Source organism: Pezoporus wallicus, unplaced genomic scaffold, assembly GCF_028554395.1.
Source record: "Pezoporus wallicus isolate ANWC-B61680 ecotype Strahan unplaced genomic scaffold, APGP_CSIRO_Pwel_v1 scaffold_3294, whole genome shotgun sequence".
In the NCBI taxonomy this organism is placed as follows: Eukaryota; Metazoa; Chordata; class Aves; order Psittaciformes; family Psittacidae; genus Pezoporus; species Pezoporus wallicus.
The window spans coordinates 12,209,010-12,233,348 of record NW_026635478.1 but is presented as its reverse complement, the minus strand read 5'-3'; the positions used below and the strand labels follow the sequence as shown (position 1 = coordinate 12,233,348).

Genomic DNA, 24,339 nt, shown 5'->3' with positions numbered 1-24,339 from the left:
AGAAAGAGCCCCCAAAGCTCCATCCATCTGTCTGAGCCAGCTGAATATTTCCATCACCATGAGCACTCCTTTCTGTCTGTAGAGCTGGATGTCTGGATGGCTGTGTTAAATATAGTAGAACCCTTATACACTAATTGCATATCACTATGCCACTACAAGCGACAGCCTATTAACAGCATATATGTGCAAAGACTGCAGAACATGAAACGCTAAGGCAAATCCTTGTTTTCATTTCTTTTTTGCATAGCTGTTGGCACATAAATTACTGCTTCATAATAGGTTCTTTGAAATTCTTTTGCATTAACTAACCCAACTGTATGTATTTTTACAGTGCAAACATAGCTATCAGTTCCCATCTGTTCTACTGTCCTTTTGGTATGTTATTGCTCTGAGGAAGTAAACAAAAATAAATCACTACAAAAACAAACCTGGGTGACAGTCTAGACTAAGGGTCTAATTAAAAATAAGATTTATTGGAATAGAGAGAAACATCGTAGTAAAACAAAGACACAGTTTCTCTAACATATCTGGTATTATTCTTGGCAAAGTGAAGTCAGGCTATAAATTTACTGAAACAAATCTGTATGGTACTGATGTGCCATACTGATCTGGCATCACTTTTCCTAAATGCAGGAATATGTCAGGAAAACTCTTTGTTTTACTTCAGTTTTAGTCATCATAAATTTCTTCTCTAATTAAAACCCAAGAGTATTAGGGCTTGTCTACACGCAGGATTTGCACAGACACAATTACATGGGTAAGAAACCAAACTAACTTAACAGTAATGCTACTCCCTATCCTAGACACAGTTAAAACTATGCCAATAGAACTATTTCATGCTAAGGGGTTGCTTTGATGGAAATTAAACAGGCACCTTGTTATTGGAGGGTGGGAACTGGCCCTTGGGAGTGGTGATTCAACAAAATCCAATCTCTGAAAAGACTCAGATGAGACCATGGAAACATCTGGAGCCTTCTTCCATCAGTCAAAAGGGTACCAACATCCTCTGATGAGACAGAGTCTCAAGGTTCAAGATATGCACAGGAAACAGGAAAAGACAATAGCAAAGATTTCAGGAGCCAAAAACAACTTACTCTTGCCCCAGTAAAGCCAGTGGTGAGGGCCGGAGACACCAAGATGACAAGCAGGCTTTGGTGACCTACTTCTGGAATACTCCATAACGAACAGCCACTGGCTGCTTCACCTGACTAAAACATGGAAAGAAACCTGGACTCCAGCAGCTCTGTGGGGTATCATTTTACATGGAAAAGGACTTGCTTATTAACATCAATAGAATCTAAGAATAATTTAGAGATTTGTATGAAGAATTTAACACTCACCAAAAACAAGCACATGAAAATTTTGCTATGGTTAATGCAAACACTAGCAATAATAGCCAAAAGAGACACATGAAAAACTATTTTCCATAATAAAGTATGTTGGTTTTAAAGTCTAGTGATTTTTTAACATAAAAATCATGAAGTGATCTCACATGCAAAAATGCCCAGAGGCTGTTAAAATAGCAAAGAAATGAGAAATTCTAGATATTAAGAAAATGTAGCAAGGCAGAATGATTAATGAAATTAGAGGATGGAAAAAAAGGGACAACTTTGAACCAAACCCCACAGATTGGTTTTGAACAGTTTTCAACATAAGGCATACTCATCTCCCGCTCCAGTTCAAGCAGAACTTAGAGATCCCTTTTCAGATAAGGGCAAATGACAGCAATAACTTAAATAATTATAAGTTACTCAGAATCAGCAATATCAGCACCAGGAAGAAAAAAAAAAATGGCTTTGTAGCTGGACAAGGCAGATTTTCATTGTTTACTCAAACTTTTTATATGTAGTTTCCTTTGTCAAGCTACAATTAATGTGCCATATATCATTAAAGAATAAACCGATTTATAAATAGTATGAATACAAGGAATACCCCATTGTTCTTATTTGTACGGGTAAATATGCCAGATAACAGACTTCTCTGAAGAGGGTTTCAAATTCTCTAACTAAATTTAAAGGCCTCCACCATTAGCCAGCTTGGTTAGAGAAGTAACACCATCAATGTTTTGCCCCAGCAATCCATCCCTTTCCCATCTCAGGGATATTAGGGCTAGCCCCACATCCCTGAAGTGGTACCCAACCCAAACAGCACACAGTGTGCATTGTGCTCCTACGGCTTGGGTAGCCTCTCCTGCAACATATTCTGTCATTCCTGCTTAGCAGCATCTTCCCTTTCTTAATCTGTGTTTCTGGAGCTCTGCGCTACAGAGAAGACAGTTTTTGAGCAACTCCACCTCACTCCTAGGTTCAGTGGATGCAGGAGTGACAGGACCTAGGCTGGGGTGACTTTAAAAGCTCCACATAAAGTAGTTATCCCATGCAGTCATGGTTTTATGGTCATGGCTGCAGTTCACACCAGGTCAAGGTGAAATGTCCTGTGATTTTCTTTCCAGAAGGAGAGGACCATTCATTCTGTCTTCATTAAATTCCAGCTCTTCACTATGCCAGCAGTAAGCATTGTCTAAAATCCCCATATTTTGCCTAATAAAAGAAAGCACATACTTTGCCTAGACTGTGGATTTGGGAGATAAAAACCTCCTCCAACCTGGAAGTCCAAGTTTCCCAATAGTGCCAGTCACAAAATGTACCACAAGAAGCAGCTATGCATGCACAGATGCAAAAGAAAATGTGGTGCCTCATATTTCCCTGTCTGAAAATCAAGGGAATTGCCCCTGTTTCAAGAGCATGTTAACATTCATAGGATCATTGATATGCCTCTCCAAGTATTTCCATTTTCAAATCAATACCATCAATAAAACTTTCATTTAAAGCTTATACATTTTCCAGGGTATTAGGGAAGGTATGAAGTGTATAAATAAATATTTATTCTCTCCCTTCCTTGGAAATTATGAACCTGTTTAAAGTTCAGTTAAACATCTTTCATATACAAATAATTCACATCCCAATCTGTTATCCTCTCATTTGTCATATACAACATACACGGTAGCACCACTGGTCCCCAGCAAACCCACTGCTCTCCTCAAGGGTTAAACATGCAAATGTGCCCACTGAAGGGTTAAACATGCAAGCTAGAAATCCCGTCTAATTCCATTTAATCCCTAGTAACAGAGCACAGAAGATGAGGTATTGTCCCTGGGTTCCTGTTATTACTGCCAGCTAAGAAGCAGGGTACAACACACGACCACCCAAAGTCTCCCACAGCATACAATCATTGTTTTGGGAGGCAGGATTGAATAAAGTCACATGGTTACCAAGTGATCCCAATATGCATTAGTCATTCTATATTAAATATAAAATCATGATGGTGAAACGCTCAGCACTGCCTGAAGAGGTTAAAAGAGAATTTCTGTTGGAGAGCCATGAGAAAGGAGCTAAGCAATTACTGCATTTTTTCTTTCAGCAGAAACACATAAAAAGTCATAAAAGGGCAAAGAGAAGAGCTGCAGGAACACCTACATTATTTTTTTCTTATCTGAGAAGAACAATGCCACACCTAATGATTAACACAAGACAGGGCAAAATAAGACTGATCACAGAACACACACAACATCAAATCATCTGTTTTGTCACTGTAGGTTACACAGAAATTGGCTAATGTCCAAAAGAAAAAAGCTTTCTAATTCAGTAATACCTATCCAAAATTACACCACTTGCTGTAAAATACAATAGAACAGGCACTACTTGAGTTTGCAAGTCTCAAAGCATTTGGTACTTTGAGCATAAATACCTCACAACTTGTACTTTTCTGACGCACCCTTCCCGCCCTTCTCTCCATATAGTAATAATAAGCACAGAAAAATACACAAATATGAAACCTAGTGCTAAAAAAACAATAATCCACAAACTGCAAATAAACTGTTCTTTGTTTTATAAACTCTTTAGCTGCTGCTTTACTGAAAATGTAATCCTTCAGTTACAAGGCATGCCAGCTGTTTTGGGGTCAGAAGGGGATTCTCCAGAGTCCTGTCGTTGCATAGCTCTTCCCTTGGACCCTCTCTTCAGAAAACGGTAGTGTATAACCCGCATAGCTATGCCCTATGATCCTAAAGGGGAAGCCCCAGGATGGATGAGAAAGGCTGGATAGAGACTTTTTCAGTTGGAGCACTAGGTTGATCTTTTCATTATAGTTGATATAAATTAAAAAAAAAACAACAAAAAAACACCCCACACCATTTTCCAAGGACAAGGGTTGATTCATTTGTAGAGCAATTGGCTTCACGCAAGCCTGCTCTTGTTTTATACTGCCTGCCAGCTGGACAAAGGCTAGCCACTGCTTCAAAGCTGTAAATATCTCTATTTCACACCAGGTATCTGCCACCCAAAATGATTCCCAAAACCTATGTTAGATAAAAAACTTTATTAACTTTCTTGCTACTTCTGCTCTCTTCAGTCTCAGACAGCAAGCTTAGCACTGGGTGGCTGACTGCTCAGTGTTTCACTCACATGACACAGTGCAATTAGGATGATGTCTGGCATCAGGGCAGAAGGCATAGCAGGCAGTGAAGAATAAAGTACAAGTCGTTAAGCAAATCCTGTTACTGTTTTTCCCTTTAAACATACTCAGAAACTAAACCCAACATACTCTGCATAGAAGGAACAAAGAAAATATACAATACTCAAGCTTTTTCCTCAAAAAAACAAATTTATACCCAGTTTATCTGTTCAGAAAGCTGCCAGGTACCAGACTTATTAGGCTTTGTCTGCACACCTGCATCAATGCTTTACAACTTACTCCTCAAGCAGGACTAAAAAAAAAAAAAAAAAAAAAAAATCAGTCTTCACCCTGCCATGTATATACCAAAAAAAGTTTAAGACATTGTGGGCAAAAGAACACTTAAGCTTCATAGTTTTAGATATTGTAGAGGTCCACACACATTCATTTTCTCTTGTCAGTGTTGTGGTTATGCCGCCACTCAAGCTATTACCTTAAAAACTGGCAAAAAAACATTAAACCTTCCACATGGCACATTTGATTCCCAAAAACTCCAGCAAAAGTGTGCTTTAAGGTGGCTTTACAAAGATAAGAAATAGTGTCTACACACTTGGATACAGGCTGATTTTTCATGACAGTAGCTTGGCAGAAAATGAAGACCAAAAATTTTTGCACTACATATATCAAACTAAAAAACAAAACAAAAGTTACCATCCAAAAGAAACATGGAAAAAAAGCTGCATTGCTTATTCAGCACCCACTGACAGTCAGTTTGCACAAAGAATGTCACTCTAGTAGTTCTTGTTCAACTGTGGGACAGCAAAAGCTGTGCCAGAGAAATCCAATCAGTCAAGAGAAAGACTGCATATGGTTATGTTTCTTAAAGTTGATAGCTGATTATAATTTATAATGTATCTCTAAAGAAGCACAGTAAGCTAATTACATTTGGAAGAAGCAGCATTTTAGAAGCTGTAAAGATACAACCAGCAATATGAAATCCTAGCTTCCAACTATTGCTTTCAATGTTCCTTCACGGAATAAAACATTTGCTTTTGATTTCAGGAGTGGTTTGTATTCAACAATGTAAAATTTGCTTAAAGTTTCAATGGCTGTTCTCTTCCCTGCTCACCAAATATTCATATTAAATACTTCTACAATGTGTGAGACTATTGCAATCACATGGCCTCCTCTGAGTCTTCTCCAGTCAAGAAACCCTTTGGTCATGTGGACAAACACAGAGTTGAAAGATTATGATCTAAACACCCACTGACAAAGGCTGAACCCTCAAAACATTGTTCATCAAGACAAAATATGACTTAATAATAACACAAAAAATTATAAAGGTTTAATCTTTTATAAATTTCTAGCAGGGATACAGAGACCCATATATCAGGAATCTTCTTTCCAATACACTACTGCTCTTCAAAACATGATAATCAACAGCACACACACTAAGATAAGCTCTCTCATAAGTGCTAAGAAATATCTGAGTTTGAACAGTGCTTAAAGAACTAGAAATACCACATCTGCTAAAAACAAAGGAAAACAAAATCCCAACCAACAACAGAAACCACCGCAGCATCCTTGACGGCTCAAAGCTAAGACATAATTTTGAAGAGCAAGTCTAGCTGGGATCTGTGCAAGCTATGCAGCACTGAGGCAAAGCGTTCAGCTGGCAAGGGAAATAGTTGAATCACTACACACTACCAACATTCTCTGCAGGTTGACCCACTCAGGAGTGCCAGCCCCAGATTTCCAAGAACTGCAAGTTAAATGGCTCATAGTGAAGTGCAGGAGGCAGCTCTAGAACATGGTACAACTTAAACCAAACACAAGACTCCCTTTCACACCAAGCTTTTCACTATTTCTGCAGAAACCAGCAAGAATAACCTAAATGATCAGCTCTGTGGCTATATTACTAGGCAGAGCGAATAAAATATTCATACTACACAGGTGTGTTTCAAACCTGTTGTCCACCCTTCGGTCCTCAAGCTAATCATGCAGAGAACACTTAAAGACCCTTCAGTCAAGGCAAACGTCTTTATGATAAGGAAAACTGCCAGCTAAACCATTGCATTTGTACTGTCTCTCACACCCAAGAACAGAAACAAGATCATTCTCGTACTCATCCATGTGTGCAAAGAAATGGCCTGAATTGGAGGTGCATGAGGAGACCTATCTGACAGACTTAACCAAGCAGGGACGTCAAGCACATCCAAGACAAGAGACACTCAATGAGCTGTTTAGGGAGCAATACCTTACTGGTCAGTTCTCAGACAAATACTGACATGATTATTGCAGTGAAAGCAGCTTAGTTATAATTCACATCGGAATAGAAAGAAATTATCAATTGCTAAAAAGAGAACACATGCAAAACTCAAAAATGCCCATGATTAAATATTGTCACAGTTAAGAGTATTTAGTACCTACCCTGGGCCTAGCGTAGCCAATTTTAGCACTCCACCTAATCTGCTTTCAAATTTCTAGAAGCAGCTTTGAGGAAAACTGTTTGAGGGATACCAACTGAAAGGTCATCTTTAACTAATGAATCAGCAGATTTAGCTTTCCTGACTTCTGCTGTGCACTACTGTCTGTAAAATAGCTAAAAACAAATATATAAAATAGTTCATTTAGAAAGCAAACAGGTAAATAATTACTGAATAAAAGCTTTACCTCTGCGCGTTGGGTGCGGGGCAGAACAGATGACTTTTCAATGGCATAAACATCCACCAAGTAGAGACGTGCTCCTTGCTCCCTGTCCAAAATGGCAGCGGTCTGGATGACACCAGTATGGCGCCCGATGGTAAAGAGGCGCCCAAGACTCTTATCTTCGCAGCGGATGGACACAATGTAATATTCCACCTGAGCTTCAGAGCCCCGTGGACTTGATGCCTCAATAGATATCACATTTGTCCCGATAGGCTCGCCTTCTTTTAAGATGGTTATGTATTTTGGCTGAGTGAAAACAGGCCCATCAGCCCCTTGCAGAATGATAGTCATCTCAGTGGTGGATCTTCTCCTTTCAGGGCCAAGATCTGTGGCAGAAACTATGAGATTGTATATGAGCTGAGAAGGCACCAAAGCTGACGCTACTCTTAAATCTCCACTATAGCGATCCACAATGAAGGTTTCGGTATCTCCGTTGACTATTTCGTATTCCACTTCTCCATTGGCGCCCTCATCAGGATCTGCAGCAACAATTGTCATTAGAATTGAACCGATCACAACCGAAGGGTCGGCTGCGAGAGCATTTTGCGATATGAAGACAGGAACATTGTCATTTTGATCTGTCACCAAAATGGTCACGTTCTTCAAAGCAAATCGTCTGGACTCCACAGGAACAGCCTGATCTGTGGCTTTGACTGTTAACTCAAAGAGGTTAGCAAACTCACGATCTATTTCAGCGCTAGTAAATATCGTCCCTCTCACTTCATCTATACGGAAATGATTACCCCTTGGCATCTGCTGGATGATTGCATAGGTTAGCTGACCATTAATATCTGCATCTGGATCATGAGCAGTCACAGAAATGACAGAGCTACCAACAGGTACATTCTCAACAATAGATTTAAAGATGTCCCCAGGAGGAAAATTAGGAGGGTTGTCATTGAAATCCCTAACATGTATTACCACTGACATTGTAGATGACCGTGGTGGCCTTCCTTGGTCTTTTGCTGTTATATTTAGCTTATACAGAGATTGTGTCTCAAAGTCCAGTTTCTTTGCGAGAAAAATACTACCAGTGTTGGGACTGATGCTAAAGGTCCCATGATTGTTCGTCCCTGTAATACTATAGTGGAGTTCAGCATTGTCGCCTGAATCAGAATCAGTGGCAGTGACAGATGACACAAGTTCACCAATTCTCATATTTTCCAGGACATCCACCAAAAAGGTTGATTTAGGGAAGGAAGGACTGTTGTCATTTTCATCCAATACATCAATGCTCAACAAGCAAGTTGAACTTAGGGAAACTGCTCCAGAGTCTACTGCTTGGATGACAAGTGAATACGATGCAGTAGCTTCATGATCTAGCTTGCCTACTAAGGTAACTTGGCCTGTGCTACTATCTATTGCAAACTGCTTTTCTTCATTTCCCTTGATTACAGAGTAGTGAATCAATCCATTAACCCCTTCATCAACATCTGAGGCAGAAACTCTCAGAACCTGTGTCAGATTTGCTGCCAATTCTGATATAGTAGCTTGATAGAGATCTTTCAAGAATTTGGGGGCATTATCATTGATGTCTTTCATGTAGATTTGTACAGCTGCCTGATCTTTTAGAGGCTTTGGCAATCCCTGATCTGTTGCTATTACTGTAAGACTAAATACTGCAGCTCCCCTTTGTCTCATAAGAGCTTCTCTGTCAAACTGATGAGTGCTTCTTATTTCCCCAGTTACCGCATTCAGCTCAAAATCTGGCTGCATATGCTCAAACGAATACCTGATTTCACCATTTGGCCCAAAGTCTTTATCTACAGCATTTATTTGCCCTACATATGATCCACCTCTCTGCTCCTCTTCAAAATAAAATACATAATTGGTACTGTTGAACAGGGGTCTGTTGTCATTTACATCCTCCAGAATTACAGTAATGTTCACAGTAGCATTGAGTGGCTCTACTGCTCTATCAGAGGCCACGACCAGTAAAATATATCTTTCCTGAATTTCACGGTCCAGTTCACTTTTTATATACAGCTGACCATCTGGGAATATGCCAAAGGCATCCCCAGTATTTCCTTCAATTATGCTATAAGCTATTTCACCGTTCACTCCTGAATCTTTGTCAGAAGCTTGCACCTTAAAGAACCTGGAATTCACAGGCTCTGACTCCAAAATAGTAATTTCATAGGAAAGCTGATCAAACACAGGTGGGTTATCATTTACATCATGGACAGATACAGTCAAGATAAAGTTAGATGACAGCTGCGGCACCCCCATATCCGAGGCCAGGATTTCAACCTGGTAAGACCCAGCATTTATATCAAGTGGCCCTATTAAGCTTATGGCCCCTGTTTGTTCATTGATTGAAAACAAGCCCTTCGGGTTTTGCTTAAGGCTGTAAAGAACCATACCATTAACACCTTCATCAGGATCAAGAGCTCTGGCCTGGAATATGGTATGCCCAGCTTTCCAGTTTTCAACCACATTTACACTTTCTACAGCATGAATAAAGTGTGGAGAATTGTCATTTAAATCTTTGACAGTTATATTGACCACAGCATCTCCAGTTATCGCCCCACCACTAGCAACCACCTTCAGCTGGTAAAATGCTTGCTCTTCCCTGTCAATAATACTGGCTGTGGTGATCTGCCCTGTCACTCTGTTGATGGCAAACATGCCCCTTTGGTCACCCATAGTAATAAGGTAACTCATATTGGTGTTGAGGTCCATGGTAGAAGCAAAAACAGTACCTACATGGTAACCTAGGGCAACATTTTCAAAGACAACAAAACTGTACACGCCCTGGCTGAAAACAGGTGGATTGTCCTGGGTGTCCAAGACAGTGATGGTGACAATGGCTTGGTTCTGTGACTGAAGATGGCCACCATCAGTGGCCACAATCTGCAACTGATATGCAGTTTTCTCCTCCCTGTCAAGAGCTATTTTTGTTGTGATGGCCCCTGTCTGGCCATGAACCTGAAACCTGGAGGTGTCTCCAGCTGAGATGCTGTACTTGACTGTCCCATTAGGTCCCAGATCAGGGTCCATGGCAGACACTGTGGTCACATAGGTTCCAGCTGGCTCATTCTCTTGGATATGGGCAAAATATTGAACAGGGTAAAACACAGGACTATTGTCATTTACATCCAGGAGACTCACATTAACTCGAGCTATGGAAGTAAGCGGAGGAGAGCCTAAATCAGTGGCCAGGACCTGCAGGGAGAAATGAGCCTGCTCCTCCCGGTCCAGCTGCGAGATGGTGCTAAGCTTGCCTGACACAGGATCCAAACGAAAGATCCTGCGAGGGGTGACTGAGGAGGGGCCAAGCACAGCCAGCGCTGGTTCAGCTTCCTGCAGGGAAAAGCGGACTGTTCCATTGTCCCCCAAGTCCCCATCTGTGGCACTCAGGACCAGCAACTCAGTTCCTGATGGGGAGTTTTCAGCCAGGGACACCTGGTAGCCCTCGGGTTGACTGAAGCAAGGTTTATTGTCATTGACATCCAGGATGGTCACCACCAGCTGTGCATAGGAGAACCTGGGCTGCACCCCTTGGTCACGGGCACTGATGTTGAGCACCACCTGAGAAGCAGTCTCCCGGTCCAGCCTGCTGGAGGTGGACGTGCCTGCAGCATGCCCAGCAGTGCCACCCTCGGGGCCAGCTGTGGTGACCAGCCCACTGTGCTCACTGATGCGAAACCAGCCAAGCTCATTGCCTGAGACGATGCTGTATTTGAGATTGGCATTGAGGCCCGAGTCCCGGTCCGTGGCACTCAGGCCCCTCACATAGCTGCCCAGGGGCACCTCCTCACTGATGTTCACAGTGTAGACTGACTGCCCAAAGACAGGGGGGTGGTCATTGATGTCATTCACAAAGATCACCAGGCTAGCCACTGATGAACGGCTCACAGGAGCTGCCACCACTCCATCAGGGGAAAAGGCAGAAGTAGGGGGACCCGGGGATGGTGGAGGGGCCCCATAGTTATCTGCTACTGCCACCGTAAGGTTATAGGCCGGGATGCGCTCCCGGTCCAGCGCAGCTGCTACCTTTATAAGGCTGAGGTTGGGTACCTTGCTGCTGTGCACTTCGAAGTGACGCTGCTCATTTCCAGCCAGGATTGACACAGAGATGTTCCCATTGGCTGCAGGGGAGTCGGCATCACTCACCGTCAGCAGGGCCACCACTGTGCCAGGTGCTGCGTTCTCATCCACGGAGGCAAAGCGAGAGGTGGCTGGGAAATAGCGAAACTTCACCCGGGGCTCATTGTCATTGACATCAAGCAGGCGGATGAGGGCCTCAGCCCGGCCGCTCAGTGCTGGCACCCCTCGGTCCAAGGCCTGCACCGTCAGTGAGTACTCCTGTCGCATCTCATAGTCCAAGCGCTCCCGGATGCGGATCACCCCACTCTCAGGGTCCACCTCAAATGGGAGGCTGACAGCCCCCTCCCCACCACCACCACTGCCATCACCTCCTTCCAGGCGGTAGTAGATGTCAGCATTGGTACCTTCATCAGCATCAGCTGCAGTGACCTGGAGGACACTGGCCCCAACAGGCGCATCCTCAGGCACTCGTGCCTGGTAAAGAGTCTGGCTGAAAATGGGTGGGTTGTCATTGATGTCCTGGACAGTGACGTTGACCTGGAGGTACCCCCGCCGCCGGGGCTCTCCCTTGTCCTCCACTTGCACCAACAGCTGGTAGGTGGGGGTGGCCTCCCGGTCTAGCCCACCCCGGGAAACCAGGTGCAAAAAAGCACCTTCACCGCTGGGGTTGAGCGTGATGTTAAGCCGGAAACGCCCCTCCTCATTGCCGGCCACAATGCGGTAGGAGCCATGGTCTACACCATTAGTGCCACTGTCGGCATCGGTGGCCGTGTCCAGGATAAGCTGTCGCCCGCTGCCCGTGTCCTCCTTGAAAGTCACCACGATGGAGGGATCGGGGAAGACGGGTGCGTTGTCGTTGAGGTCGAGCACCAGGACCCGCACCTCGCTGGGGTAGGTGGGCTGGCTGGAGAGCACCACCAGGTCCACCACGTCGCTGGTCAGGCTCTCGCGGTCAATGGTGGTGCGGGTGTGCAGGGCTCCCGAGCTGGCGTTGATGGTGAAGAGGGCGTGCTGCTCGCTCAGCCGGTAGGTGAACCCGGGTCGGGTGGCGATGGTGCCTACCCAGGTGCCGGGTGGCTGCTCCTCCAGCACCTGGAAGACCTGGCGGGGCTCGGCGGCGGCGCCCAGCGGCAGCTGCGGCGGCAGCAGCAGCACCGACAGCAGCAGCAGCAGCGGCGGAGAGGCCCCGAGGCCGGCAGCGGGGGGGCGGCCCATAGCGCACCGGGACAGGGTCCCGGCGCTGCCGCTCTCAGCGGCGCCCCCCGGGGTCCACTTTCCCACAGACCGCTCCCGCTTCTCTCCTTCTCCTCACTCACGGAGCCTCCGCTCACCCTACCCCTCCACGGACGGGAGCAGACCCGTCGGCACGCAGCGCTCACGGGGCGCTCCGCTCCTGCTGCAGCCGCTGCCGCTCCTCCCGCCGCAGCCGCCGCTCCGGGGCTGGGGGGCGCCCGGGGGCGCCGCGCCGCATCGCCGCCGTAGTTACCACCGGGGTGCCGGCGCTTCGCCTCTCCGCAGCAGCGGCAGCCGCCCCACTAGCATGCCCGGTGCCGGCACGGCGCTCAGCGGCGGTGCGGGACGCCGCCGGGTTTGTAATCCACGGCCGTAGCGCTCTCCACGGCCCGACCCCAACTTTGCCTGGCGCTCATTGATCCCTTCCCTCTTGACGCCCGCCGCCGACTCCCCCCACGGCCTCCCATTGGCCGCCCCGCCCGCCACCGGCCCGCCCACCGGCCCGCCCAGCCCGGCGGGGGCCCCGCGTACCTGGGGGTCCGCCCCGGTGGCCGGGAGGGGGGTCCGGGCTGGCGGGAGGGAGTCGGGGCGGCGGGGCCCTCGTCGGTCGGGTTGCGGCGGCGCGCCTGCCCCGCACACCGAGGGACGTGGCGGCGGGCGGTGTTTGTAAAGCAGCTCGTAAGGAAGTTGAGGCTGCTCAGCGCGGCGGCCGGGACGTGTGGTCCCCGGGAAGACGCTCGGCTGCGCCGCGATAAACTTCCAAGCAAGGCACCGGGTAGCGCGGGACCCGAAGCAGCCGAGCGTGGGCGCCGAGCGCCCTCTGCTGTCTCGCTGCCGCCCGGCCCTCGAAGCGGTGGGGACTGTGGGAGTGAGCGTTCCCCCTTGCTCCATGCGGGAGGGAAAGGTGAAGCATGCCCCTGGCTCCCCATCCTCGCGAGCCCGTGCTTTCCTTCATCCCAAAACAGCCTTCAAATGACCCGGAGAGCCCCAAACCCGCCTGCCCGCGGCCACCGTCAAGCGCCAGGGCAGGGACAGCCCCAATGCCAGCGGTGTCAGTGGAAGCAAAAGTCTGATTCTGTGTTTGTTAACCTTTAAATGCAAGCTCAGGCACAAACATGGCAGTTGACCAACCTGCGGGCAGCAATTAAGCTGACAAAGTAAATCCAGTGTAGCCATGTAACAAATCAACAAACACGGGAGTTTTGTAGCCATGTAACAAATCAACAAACACGGGAGTTTATTTGTCCTTGTGAGGTATTTAATGAACCTGGCAGTGAATTTTCCAACATGGAAAAGTAAGAAAAGAGAGAAGTTAGGTGGAAAGAAACAAGGGGAGTCTGAGTAACGTGGAGTTGGAAGAGTTGCAGGGGTAAGGTGTCAAAGATGGGTATAATGCAAAAAAAAAGGAGCTCAAATAAACATCAGCAGGAGTCTTGACTGGGAGTGGTTGGTGAGGTAGATGCCCCTGGACAGTATTGTCATCTAACCCAAAAACAGACTTCAGGCCCTTAACTCCTTCCAATCCCCATTCCCTTTTGGCAGCCCTGACACGGTGGCTTTTTAAACAAATCCCTGCCAGCTCCACCACCACGGGGCACCTTTCCTCCTAGGGGCAGCTCTCCATAGCCTGTACTTAGTTCTGCACTTTGCTGTACCTGCTACAAGATGAGGAGGAGTTTTGTGCCTGAAAGCACCCTGCCAGCTGCATGAATTGGTTCAGCAGGAGATAGCAAGTATACCTTCAAGCCTTACAAACCTACATACCTTAGTGGAAACACCTCCTTCCCTCTCACAAGGAGCGAGCTGGACAGTAAACCATGGGGCAATTAAGAAGGGATCATTAGTCCTGTCTGATCTCTCTGATCACATCTTGCTGTCAAAATCTGCACCAGTTCTTTGATATTTAACTCCATCTACAGGCGTACATCGACCCTTGCTTGCAGTCAGCAGTTCACTAGCTCTTCTCGAAAGGCAGCCCTGTGCATCTAGACATCTTTATTTGTGTTATAAAAATGCCCCCAGTTTAGATGAGAAAACAACAGCAGTACGGTATTTTCAAAGAGAAGAGATTATATGGGGTAAAAGGGGAGGATTACCTTCATAAATTAACATCAGTCCTAGCTAGAATAACTCCTCAAGCATTCACCATGGCTTTATCACTAGAGGCTTTTCCCACAACCTGGGATTTTCCACATCTGCCAACTAAACTTGAGCTCTGAGTTGACAACATAGCACTGAGAAACATAGTGGGCATTCTGACACCCCTGAAAGGACTTTGATCCATTCACTAATTAACAGGTCAGAATAAATCATTAACCAGCTACTTTATGTGTGCAACAGGCAAAATCTTGCTCTGGTTGTTCGAGCTTTTCTGCACCCGTAGTTTGCACTTCCCTCTGGGCTCTTCTCTCATATATGAAACTTCAAAGTGCTACTATAAAAGTATGGAAATTCAAATAAATGAAAATTCAACATTAGCCTCTTAAATTCTGTACACCTGAGGTAAGCATATTGCATAAAATTCTGGAAAAAAAAAGAATATCTAGAACAGAGGAGAAAATCTAGACAATAGGATTTACAGCACCAGGTGTATGCTATTCCAGACACTCACAAATAGCATCTGTCAATGTTTGATACCAGAACTATGATACATGCCCATTATATTAACACAAAAAGATACATTGCAAAAATTTTCATCTCACATATGATAATGAGCCCAACAATATCTATTTGTCAGTTTTCAGGCTGTGTAATTTAACATTGGGGTTTATATCACATATCTAATATGATGACTGTAAATATCAGCAAGTTGTTTCAGAAACAGAATTTGCTTAAATCTTTTGTATTCGTAGATGTAAAGCTAGCCTAGATGTATTTCTAGGTACGAGCCACCTACAAAAGAAAAGATCACAACCTTTAAATTCCTGAAGTGATTCAGGATATCAAAATTCCATTTCTTAGGATTCAGAAGTGACTTTTTTTAATGAAAATGTTTACAGAAAATTATATAAAAATTTACAACTAATTCTAAGTTACCCAAACAATTTCAGTCAATTTTTTTTCTAACACTCACTGCTGTTGTATTATATTCTTAATGTTAGCTTCTATGTCGAATGTAGCCAAAGTTAGGAGATGATTTAAGAATAACAGTTTTACTTTTTTTGGGGGGAGGGGGTGGAGAAAGGAAGTTGTTTTAATGGTTAAGAAAAAAAATCTGTTGAACTTGAAGCAGCTACAGGAGATCTAAATCAACACAAACCTGCCTATACTGTCACTGGTACTGTCAGCAAGAGGGATTTCAAATGCCTTCGTGGAACAGTGATAAATCCCTCAGGATCCATTCTCCCCTCTGTCAGTGCCCCTAATTTTGCTTCCTGAGAGATGACCAATTTGCTTACGTGAAGATTTGGATGTGACTGTCACAAGCACTGCATTATTTTGACCTATCAGTGGTAAAAAAACAGGACAGGACAGAAGGAAAAAAGACAAAGGTAATAAAGAAATCTTGTGTTGCCTGCCATAGGGTCATGGCCAGTGGCTCTCCACCTCCATCTGTCACTGAGCGACTCAGATGAGAACAGTGCTGAAGAACCAAAGCTTGTGGAAACCATGACCATCTCCACTGCAAGTGCTACCTGAGTTGCTTCAAACCCCTAAAATTCTGGGCACTTTAAGAAAGTCTTTATCACCCTCATGCTAAAGAAAAAAGGAGGGAAGAAAAAAGAAAGGCCTTAAAACTCAGGGAAACTTCCCAAATTCTTTCCTGAAGCCCACTAGAAACTTTACATGTAGATCTGTGTCCTCTTTGCAATTCTTAGAGACTGATTAAAGCATGACAGAGAGAGACGTCCTAAGCCAACTTCTTCCTACTGCATTAGCCTAAGTCTGGAGTAGTTCTGCTCCTGTTACTGTAATTACTCTGGTGATACATCAGCATAAGTCTGGGTAGAGTTTTGACCCCTTTCAGATTAACACAAATAAATTCAGACACAGTTAAGGCTGTGCTAGGAAGCGTTCCACCACTCATAACTTTTAAAAAGAGAAATAAAGTGAAGAAAAGGTCATTTTGCACTTTTCGTCTTGCCTACAGCTCTGTTGATAACACAGCCCAACACTTCATCAGGCTTTCACCTCCAGATACAGAACAAGCAATCTAATCCCAACACTGTCCTGCTCACACTCCACTGCAAAGTCTTAATAGGAACTTCATAGTGTCCGGTGTCAACAGATCAGCACATCTGGCTGTCACATTTAATGTGTTTCCAATGCTGCTTTGCCTAAAAGTGGCCAGTGATGCTGCTGAAATGTTGTGCTGGAAGGCACAGAAAGTAGAGAAGCAAGTGGAGGGCTGATAAATGCAATAAGGAGCATTACAGGGAAAAAAGCACATGAGTTTACACGTTTTCTTCCCATGTAAGCTGAACGAAAATTGAACGCGTGCCTATTATCTCACATGGTCCTCAGAGGTCTCAGGCTTATATCAGATATTATGACAGGCAGAGAATTTTATTCTGCAGCTGGAATAGGAACCAGTTATGAATTGGGCAGATCTGGCAGGTATTCTCTATTTTGTATGTGATGAGCTGAAGGTGAGACAGCAAAAGCCCTGTTTGATGTACTCCTGAGTAGTGCGGGACTCAGCATTGGACATTTTCATTATTCCTTGCAGGCAGCTGGAATCCTGCTCACGCCTGCATCATTATAGTTTACAGTTGGATGGGATGATCTTAAAGGTCTTTTCCAATCTAAATTATTCTGTGATCATCTACAGACCCCAGCATTGTTTGTGGTAGGAGATGTCAGAGTCCTTTCAGGATGGACTTTATCTTCTCACCCACCTAATGTCACTCCTTCGAGGGCACATGGTAGAGCTGAAAGCTCTTCAGGGGACCAGCTAGGTCTTCTCAGGAAGTAATTTCTAGTTTCACTGGTATGATATGTGAATGAAATATCGCTACACAGCTCCAGGAAGATGTTCTTGTACTCCTGCACGCAGCATTTACTTCTCATCACTGTGCTGGAGAATTCAGGAAATGCAGGAAATTCAGCAGATAACTTTTAAAATCTTAGTGTATCCCAGAGATATACCAACTGCTACCCCCTCGGTGTGAGCTATGCTTCTTGTTCCATATACACAGCTTTATGCTGTATTAAAATGAATTTTGGTCTAGTTCAGCTTCCCAGTAGGTAAAGATAACCAATAATGCAGATTGTCTGGGGACGTTCCTAACTCATTTCTATGTTTTTATATCGTGTCTGCCGTATCTCAGACAAAAAGCATTCCAGAGTGCTCTGAATAACTAACTTACCATTTCGCTACACCACATATTTTGTTATCAGCTGATGGTTTTATTGGAATTAATTTTATTTCCTTCTAGACCATTGATAAAGATCTGGAATGGTATTTGACCAAGACAATGCGGCTCCTGGCAGAGCCACTAAAAACACCTTAATTGGATGAGGATAACTCATTAGCTCTTTTTTTTTAGGTCTATCAGTCCACTTGTGTTAGTGTATTGGACACAGCCTGCTCTACGAGCAGGGATATTTTATCAGATTCATATGGGATTAAGTTAAACACTGTAAAGAATCATAGTATCAGTACTTGCAAACCCAATATAAAAATCACATTTTATTATATGTTTTCTTAGATAAAACCTATTACTAAATACATTAGAAACCAGCTTGGCATTCATCACCGAAATTCTGTGCTTGCACACCACAGGAGCCTTCCATGATTTCATGACACACAACAGACTAACCAGTTTATCCTCTCCAGCCTGTGTAAATGTATAGTATTAATAGCTGACTGTCTTTTAGCATTTCATGGGTATATTCAAGGATTTCTTTAAAACGTGCATTCCAGGTCCTGGAAGCCAAGAATTATTTCAGTGTTGTTCTTCCCTCCCTCCCCTGTCCCCCCGCCCTTTTTTATTTTTTTTATTTAAATGCACAGAACCCAGAATAGCAGCTTTGCTGACATTATTGTATCCAGCCCTCAGACGACAGGAAAAAGAGGCAAATTGTACAGTGGGTCCACAGCAGCTGCCAAGAATGGAGGAGATCTTTCAGACCATTGAAAGCAGTTAACAAAAATATTTGTTTTTCTGGCAGAGTTATACCTCAGTCAAAATTTAAAGCACATACTTATATCAACATCCATTAATCATTTCTTCAAGCCATGCTGCCTTAGAGTCTTAAGTAGAAAGTCAATAAGCCTAATTTTATGATCTCTAAATACAATGCAAGGATTTAAAGTAGCACTTGGTACTGGGGTTTGGATTTAAGTTGCCTTTGTAGGTCCACATTGGAAGTCAATTGTCTATGTTCCTTTTATTTGGGGAAATTAATTTCATTTTCATTTTCAGATTTGAATGATTTCAGGGAATGATTTAAGCCAGGACAGGGTAGATTTCCATTTACGTGGCTTTTGCGTGTTTTGTAAAGCTCTGTCATTTTACAGCAGCTGAGATGAGAGTTCGTTAGTGGTACAGGAAATACTGCTGCTGTATTTCTTTTGTGTGTGTTTGAAGAAAACAAATGTTTTCCTCATCAATGGTCTAGTGTGACTTTTTCCAGGAGCTTTTACTACAGAACCAGTCTTGTCATTACTCACATAAAGCAACATTTGATAATTATTCATTTGTGGTTGCTAAAACCTATATTCCATGTCTTGATACCTGTCCAAGCCACCTTGTTTTATTGGCCTATAAACCCCCTCAGAGGTGATAGTTCTATGTTCTGGCAGGACTTTCTTGGAGGTGCTATGACAACCAAATTGCCTGAGAATTGTGAGCATCCGCAAAGCAGCCTAAGAGATCAGGCTTCAGACTGGTTTCTTACAGGCATGTTTTGGAATCTGCTTCCCCCAGAAGTGTCATTTCAGGCCCTACATTAGCACAGTAATCAGAAATTATAGGCCTTATTATAAAACTGTGAATTCCCCTCTAGAAACTTCATGACAAACATGGGTTTTATTAATTGTACTCTACTAAAAATAGAGTTGTAAAGGATAAGAATTTCACACCTTTTCTTACCTACTTGTTCAGATTTTTGATTTCCCAGAATATTCCCCTAGCTTTCTATCTAAAAATGGATTTAATTTATTCCTCTACCTCATTTGAGGCCTTTCTTAAGAGGGTGCATGAACATCTTCGGTTCTTTCACTGAGGTTTTTCTCCATTGGTTCCTTTTACTAACCGTATTTAAATTTGTAACACCACTTTGTGTTTTGGTGAGGTGCAGACACAGTGCAAAACTCCTTGGCTCCATTGCTTTCTCTTTTGATGTTACAGGGATGAAATATAATATTTTTCTCAGGATGCAGTTCAGCAGAGGGTTGCTCTTCTACAGCTGACTTTCACAAGGAACTTCAGGAATCATTCATGATGTCCTGAGATCCACATGTCGTCAGGTGAAAGATATTTTAAAATCTGTAAATGTGAAGATACACAATTGCTTACATTCCTGGAAAGGAGAAGTAGATTTGGTTCCCTGGGACAGACCTCATAACCAGCTCAATCCAGGCCCTTTTGATAAACACTGTCATGGGTCTCAGAGCTGTGACCCCAGTGCAGAAAATCTTTCTGGAATTGATATGGTATGGGAAATATGATAAATCTTATCTGCAGATGTGGTCAACATTATTATTTTCAACATGCACACCCGCTTCTCATTGATTACAGAAAGAGCTGGAAGAGATCACTGCACTTGTTCCTTATCAAGGCTGCAAGGGAACTTACTATGGCTCATATATCACTAAGTGGAGTGTTGGTAAAAAGAAATGAAGCCTCATTTTTGATATGTCATGTTTCATTCTCATAACATTCAAGTTTTTCTTGCTCTGACACTAAAGAATTTAGACTGTGATTGTTGTAATGTGTTACTGAGGATCGTGTCATCCCAGAGGGGGACAGGAGCATCAGCTCTTTTGAGTCCGATTCAATGCTCAGTTGCCTTCCCAGTCACACTAATAAAAGCTGAATTGGTCTTTAGATATTTAGCACTTAATAGACCCACTGTGCTTTGACAAAAACATTGAAATGTTTTCCCAGCCATATTTTATAGTCTAGGAATATACTAGTCTGAACGTAGTTGTTTTATTTTTCAACACCTGTCTGCAACAGTATGTTTTCTTTTGCCTTTAACAGCTACAGTACTCACCAGTGGCTGTGGCTTTTTCTTTTTTTTGGTACATTAAATGTTGGGGTTTTTTTTTTTTCCTAATAGCTCATGGCCTGGCTGCTGGTGAAACCTTGCTGAAGTCAGCAGCTGCCACATTTTTAAAGGTTTTTAAAAACTTCTGCTGAAATTCAAGTATTAAATTCAGCATTATCCCACTCAAAATCAAATTCCCAACATATAAACGGAAGAGTCCCATCATTTCTGAACAGAAAAAAAAAAACAAAACCACCACCTCATCTCCAACCCCCACCCCCCCAACCCTAAACAAGTAGAAATCCTGCAGTTCTCAGGCAACACTGTACTGGATCTCTGGCACTTTAAAGAACAACTTAACTGGCCAGGAGAAAGAAGGGGATTCTCAAATGATTGCCAATGTTTCTTTTTTTCTCACTTCTTCCTTATGTTGTTGTTCTGCTTTCCCTATCACAAGATTTAAAAGCCAAAACAGCAGCAAAAGGTTTGCATCATTCTCTTCACTATTTTCACTGTGAAACTTCCACAGATGAAGTTACAAGTTTGGAAAATGCAGGATATAGGTATATTATTGTGGCTTGGAAAGTCAGACATGGAAAGCACAGAAAAGCTTTAATAGTGCTTTGTTCATAGTACGTCACTCATTCATTAAAAATAGCAATGCTTTCAGCAATTTAGGCTGACAGACGATTTTGATACTGAAGCTGTAATTTCCTGGGAGCCCACAAGGTGGTAGAGTTCAGCTGAGAAGATAGCCTACCCGGCATTACTGTCGCCTGAAGCATGTACACACATCATCGTTAACTAGTTATTAACTGATTTTGCAGTGTCCCAGAAGCACAATTTTAACTTTTTTTTTTTTTTCAGAATCTCTGCAAATATTTGAGATGTTTTCATTGCTTGCTTAGCCTTTGTTAATGAGGAGGGACTCTTCATTAAGGACTGTAGTGATAGGACAAGTGGTAACCGGCTCACACTTAAACACGGGAAGTTCATGTTAGATATAAGGAAGAAGTTCTTTATTGGAAGGGTGGTGAGGCGCTGGAATGGGTTGCCCAGGGAAGTTGTGAATGCTCCATCCCTGGCAGTGCTCAAGGCTGGGCTGGACAGAGCCTTGGGTGACATGGTTTAGTGTGAGGTGTCCCTGCCCATGGCAGGGGGTTGGAACTTGATGATATTAAGGTCCTTTCCAACCCTAACTGTTCTATGAGTCTAACTATGTGAAGGAACATGTATGTATCTCATTACTCCTTCAAGCATCTCTATACCATACTCTGGATAGAGTTCTCACCTGATGTGTTTGGTAGTGTTTGGGATGCAACTACTGACAGGGAAGCATAGAGAAAAGAGACTATTTGTCTGGAATACACTGATCTGTAATACATTTCAGAACATCAGTTACTGTGAAGCTGCAGAGCTTTTACTCAGTCCTCATTAAACCTCCCCCTTGTCTCTAAATCAGAAATACAGCCTATTAGCCAGTAAAAGAGCTCTGCAAATTTACAAATCTGAAAGTTAAATCTGTTCCTTGGAGTCCAACAGCTCTACCGATTATTTTCCTGGTACAAAGTGGTGCTTTACTGACTCTCTTATGATGATATTTGTTCAAGGAAGAAAAATAAAGTACCCATAATGTTTCAAATGCTGTGTTTGAAGCAGTAAATCCATTAATGTCAAAATGACTTTGAGCTCATAAGAATAAAATTTTGGCATAAATTTGGCCTACAATGACAGCTACTTCAGTATGGATATAATTAGAGGATAAAGTATGAAAAGTTAGCAAAAAGCATAGCTAAAAGGTTTTTTGACCTTCATTACCACAATTGAGGTTGCTAAGGGTGGTCTCCACCAGTCATTGCACTGCTGAGCCACAGAGCATCATCCAGAAGCAGCTCTCACTTCCCAGCATCCTACAGCCTCTGGTCAGATAATGTAAAACAGAATATAAAAGCCCCCAAAACAACCCAAACCTCTACCTTAGCTTTTTTTTTACAAGGCTCTATTTGCCCCTGTTTATAAACCCAACTAAATGAATGCATGTTGAGCTGTTGAAGCAGTGACAGCTAACAGGGCTCAGCCCCTGCTGATTATCTCCTCAGGCTCATCGTTGGGATATTTTCTTGCTCAACCCCAGTTTCTAATAGGTAATAATCTGTAAAGAAAGAGCAGGTACTAAATTTAAGTAAAAGTGTGTGTAACATTCAGAAATGTGCACTCTCTATAGGGGTGGGAAAACCCCACCTCCCTCAGTTTCTTTTTTAAATACCTTATTAAAGCTGTGAAACGTTCAAGTGCAAGCAGCATGCAGGCTGTGTACCAAGTTGTGTGAGATCTGAGTGCTGAATAGGCCTTATGCTACACCCCTTAAAGCAAATTTACTGTATTTCACACTGTCGTGGTTTAAACCCAGTCAGGTAATTCGTTCGCTCACTTCCCCCACTTTCTTTCCCTCCCCCTGCTCCCGGAGGGACAGAGAGGAGAATCAAAAAGAATGCAACTCCCACGGGTTGAGATAAGAACAGTTTAGTAACTAAGGTATAACACAAATCACTACTGCTACCACCAGTAATAATAATGATAAAGGAAATAACAAGGGAAGAGAATACAACACCTCAGCACCAGCTGACCATTAACTCGCCCCCAGGCCCGACCAAGCTCCGACCGATACCTCCTCCAACCCTGCAGTCTCCCAGCCCTTCCGGCTAACTCCCAGTTACGTCCTGGGCATGACGTGCTGTGGTATGGAATAGCTCTTTGGTCAGTTTGGGTCAGGTGTCCTGTCTCTGCTTCCTCCCAGCTTCCCCTCCTCCCTGGCAGAGCATGAGGCTCACAAAGTCCTTGGCCAAACCAAAACATCGCTATCAGCTCTGTTCCCGAGCCGAAAGTCAAAACACTGCACTGCACCAGCTACCAAGGAGGAGAAACATGACTGCTACTGCTGAACCCAGGACACACACTCAATAAAAGAATAAAGATCTCAGAATTAAATTGGGCTCAGAATAGCACAGAACATGCCTTTTATGTCTTCACTTCTAGTATCATATGGTGATTTACTATGAAGGCTTTTTGATACTAAAAGGGAAAACCTTGGAGCCTTCAGGCTGTACAGAAGGCAAAATACATCATATGTCTTATGTTAATTAAATGTTTCATCTTTCACTGATTAAGTAACTAAGATAGAACTGTATTTTTACAAAAAATGCCAGTGATATTAAAATTCTAACATATTTGAAGGGACCCTAAGGGCAAGGCATAGTCACTTTATTTCACTACTTAACGTCATCTTAGAAAGTACTTTAATTAACTTATACTAAATTATAACAAACGAAATGCTGAAAGGGAATTGTAAAGGGAAGCTGAACTCTCATGAGGTAACCTTAAATGAGGAATGGCTACTTTTCACTGGAGAAGCAGCTGTAATGCGTCTGTGGCATCCCATGATCTTGAATCCCCATGGCAGAACAGCCACGCAGACCTGGAGGGAATCACTGATCCTCTCCCAGGGCAAAACGGTGCAAGATTTCAAGAGCAATGCCTTGACCTTTGTAACAGTGCTGTTACAGCGAGGCGATATCCGCTTGGGATACCAGGGCAGTTCACATCCCTGAAACAACAGTGGGCTTCCTGTGGAAGAGCCACACAACACCCTTTAGGCACACACTTTCAAGCTCAGTTTCACTGAAAAGGTAAGAAATATTTCCTTAGAAGTGTGTCTGAGTCCTGAGCAAAGGGTGATTG

General features: G+C 43.6%; 1 protein-coding gene across 1 annotated transcript in view; it reads right to left on the bottom strand.

Annotated features, from left to right (window-relative positions):
- FAT4 (FAT atypical cadherin 4) overlaps nt 1–12,643 on the bottom strand; it is a 131,941-nt gene extending 119,298 nt beyond the window's left edge. The window contains exon 1 of the mRNA XM_057428295.1: nt 7,126–12,643. Coding sequence (XP_057284278.1) covers nt 7,126–12,426 — 5,301 coding nt within the window. The 5' untranslated portion in view covers nt 12,427–12,643. The remainder of the gene's footprint in view (nt 1–7,125) is intronic.
- Between the last annotated feature and the right edge of the window lie 11,696 nt (nt 12,644–24,339).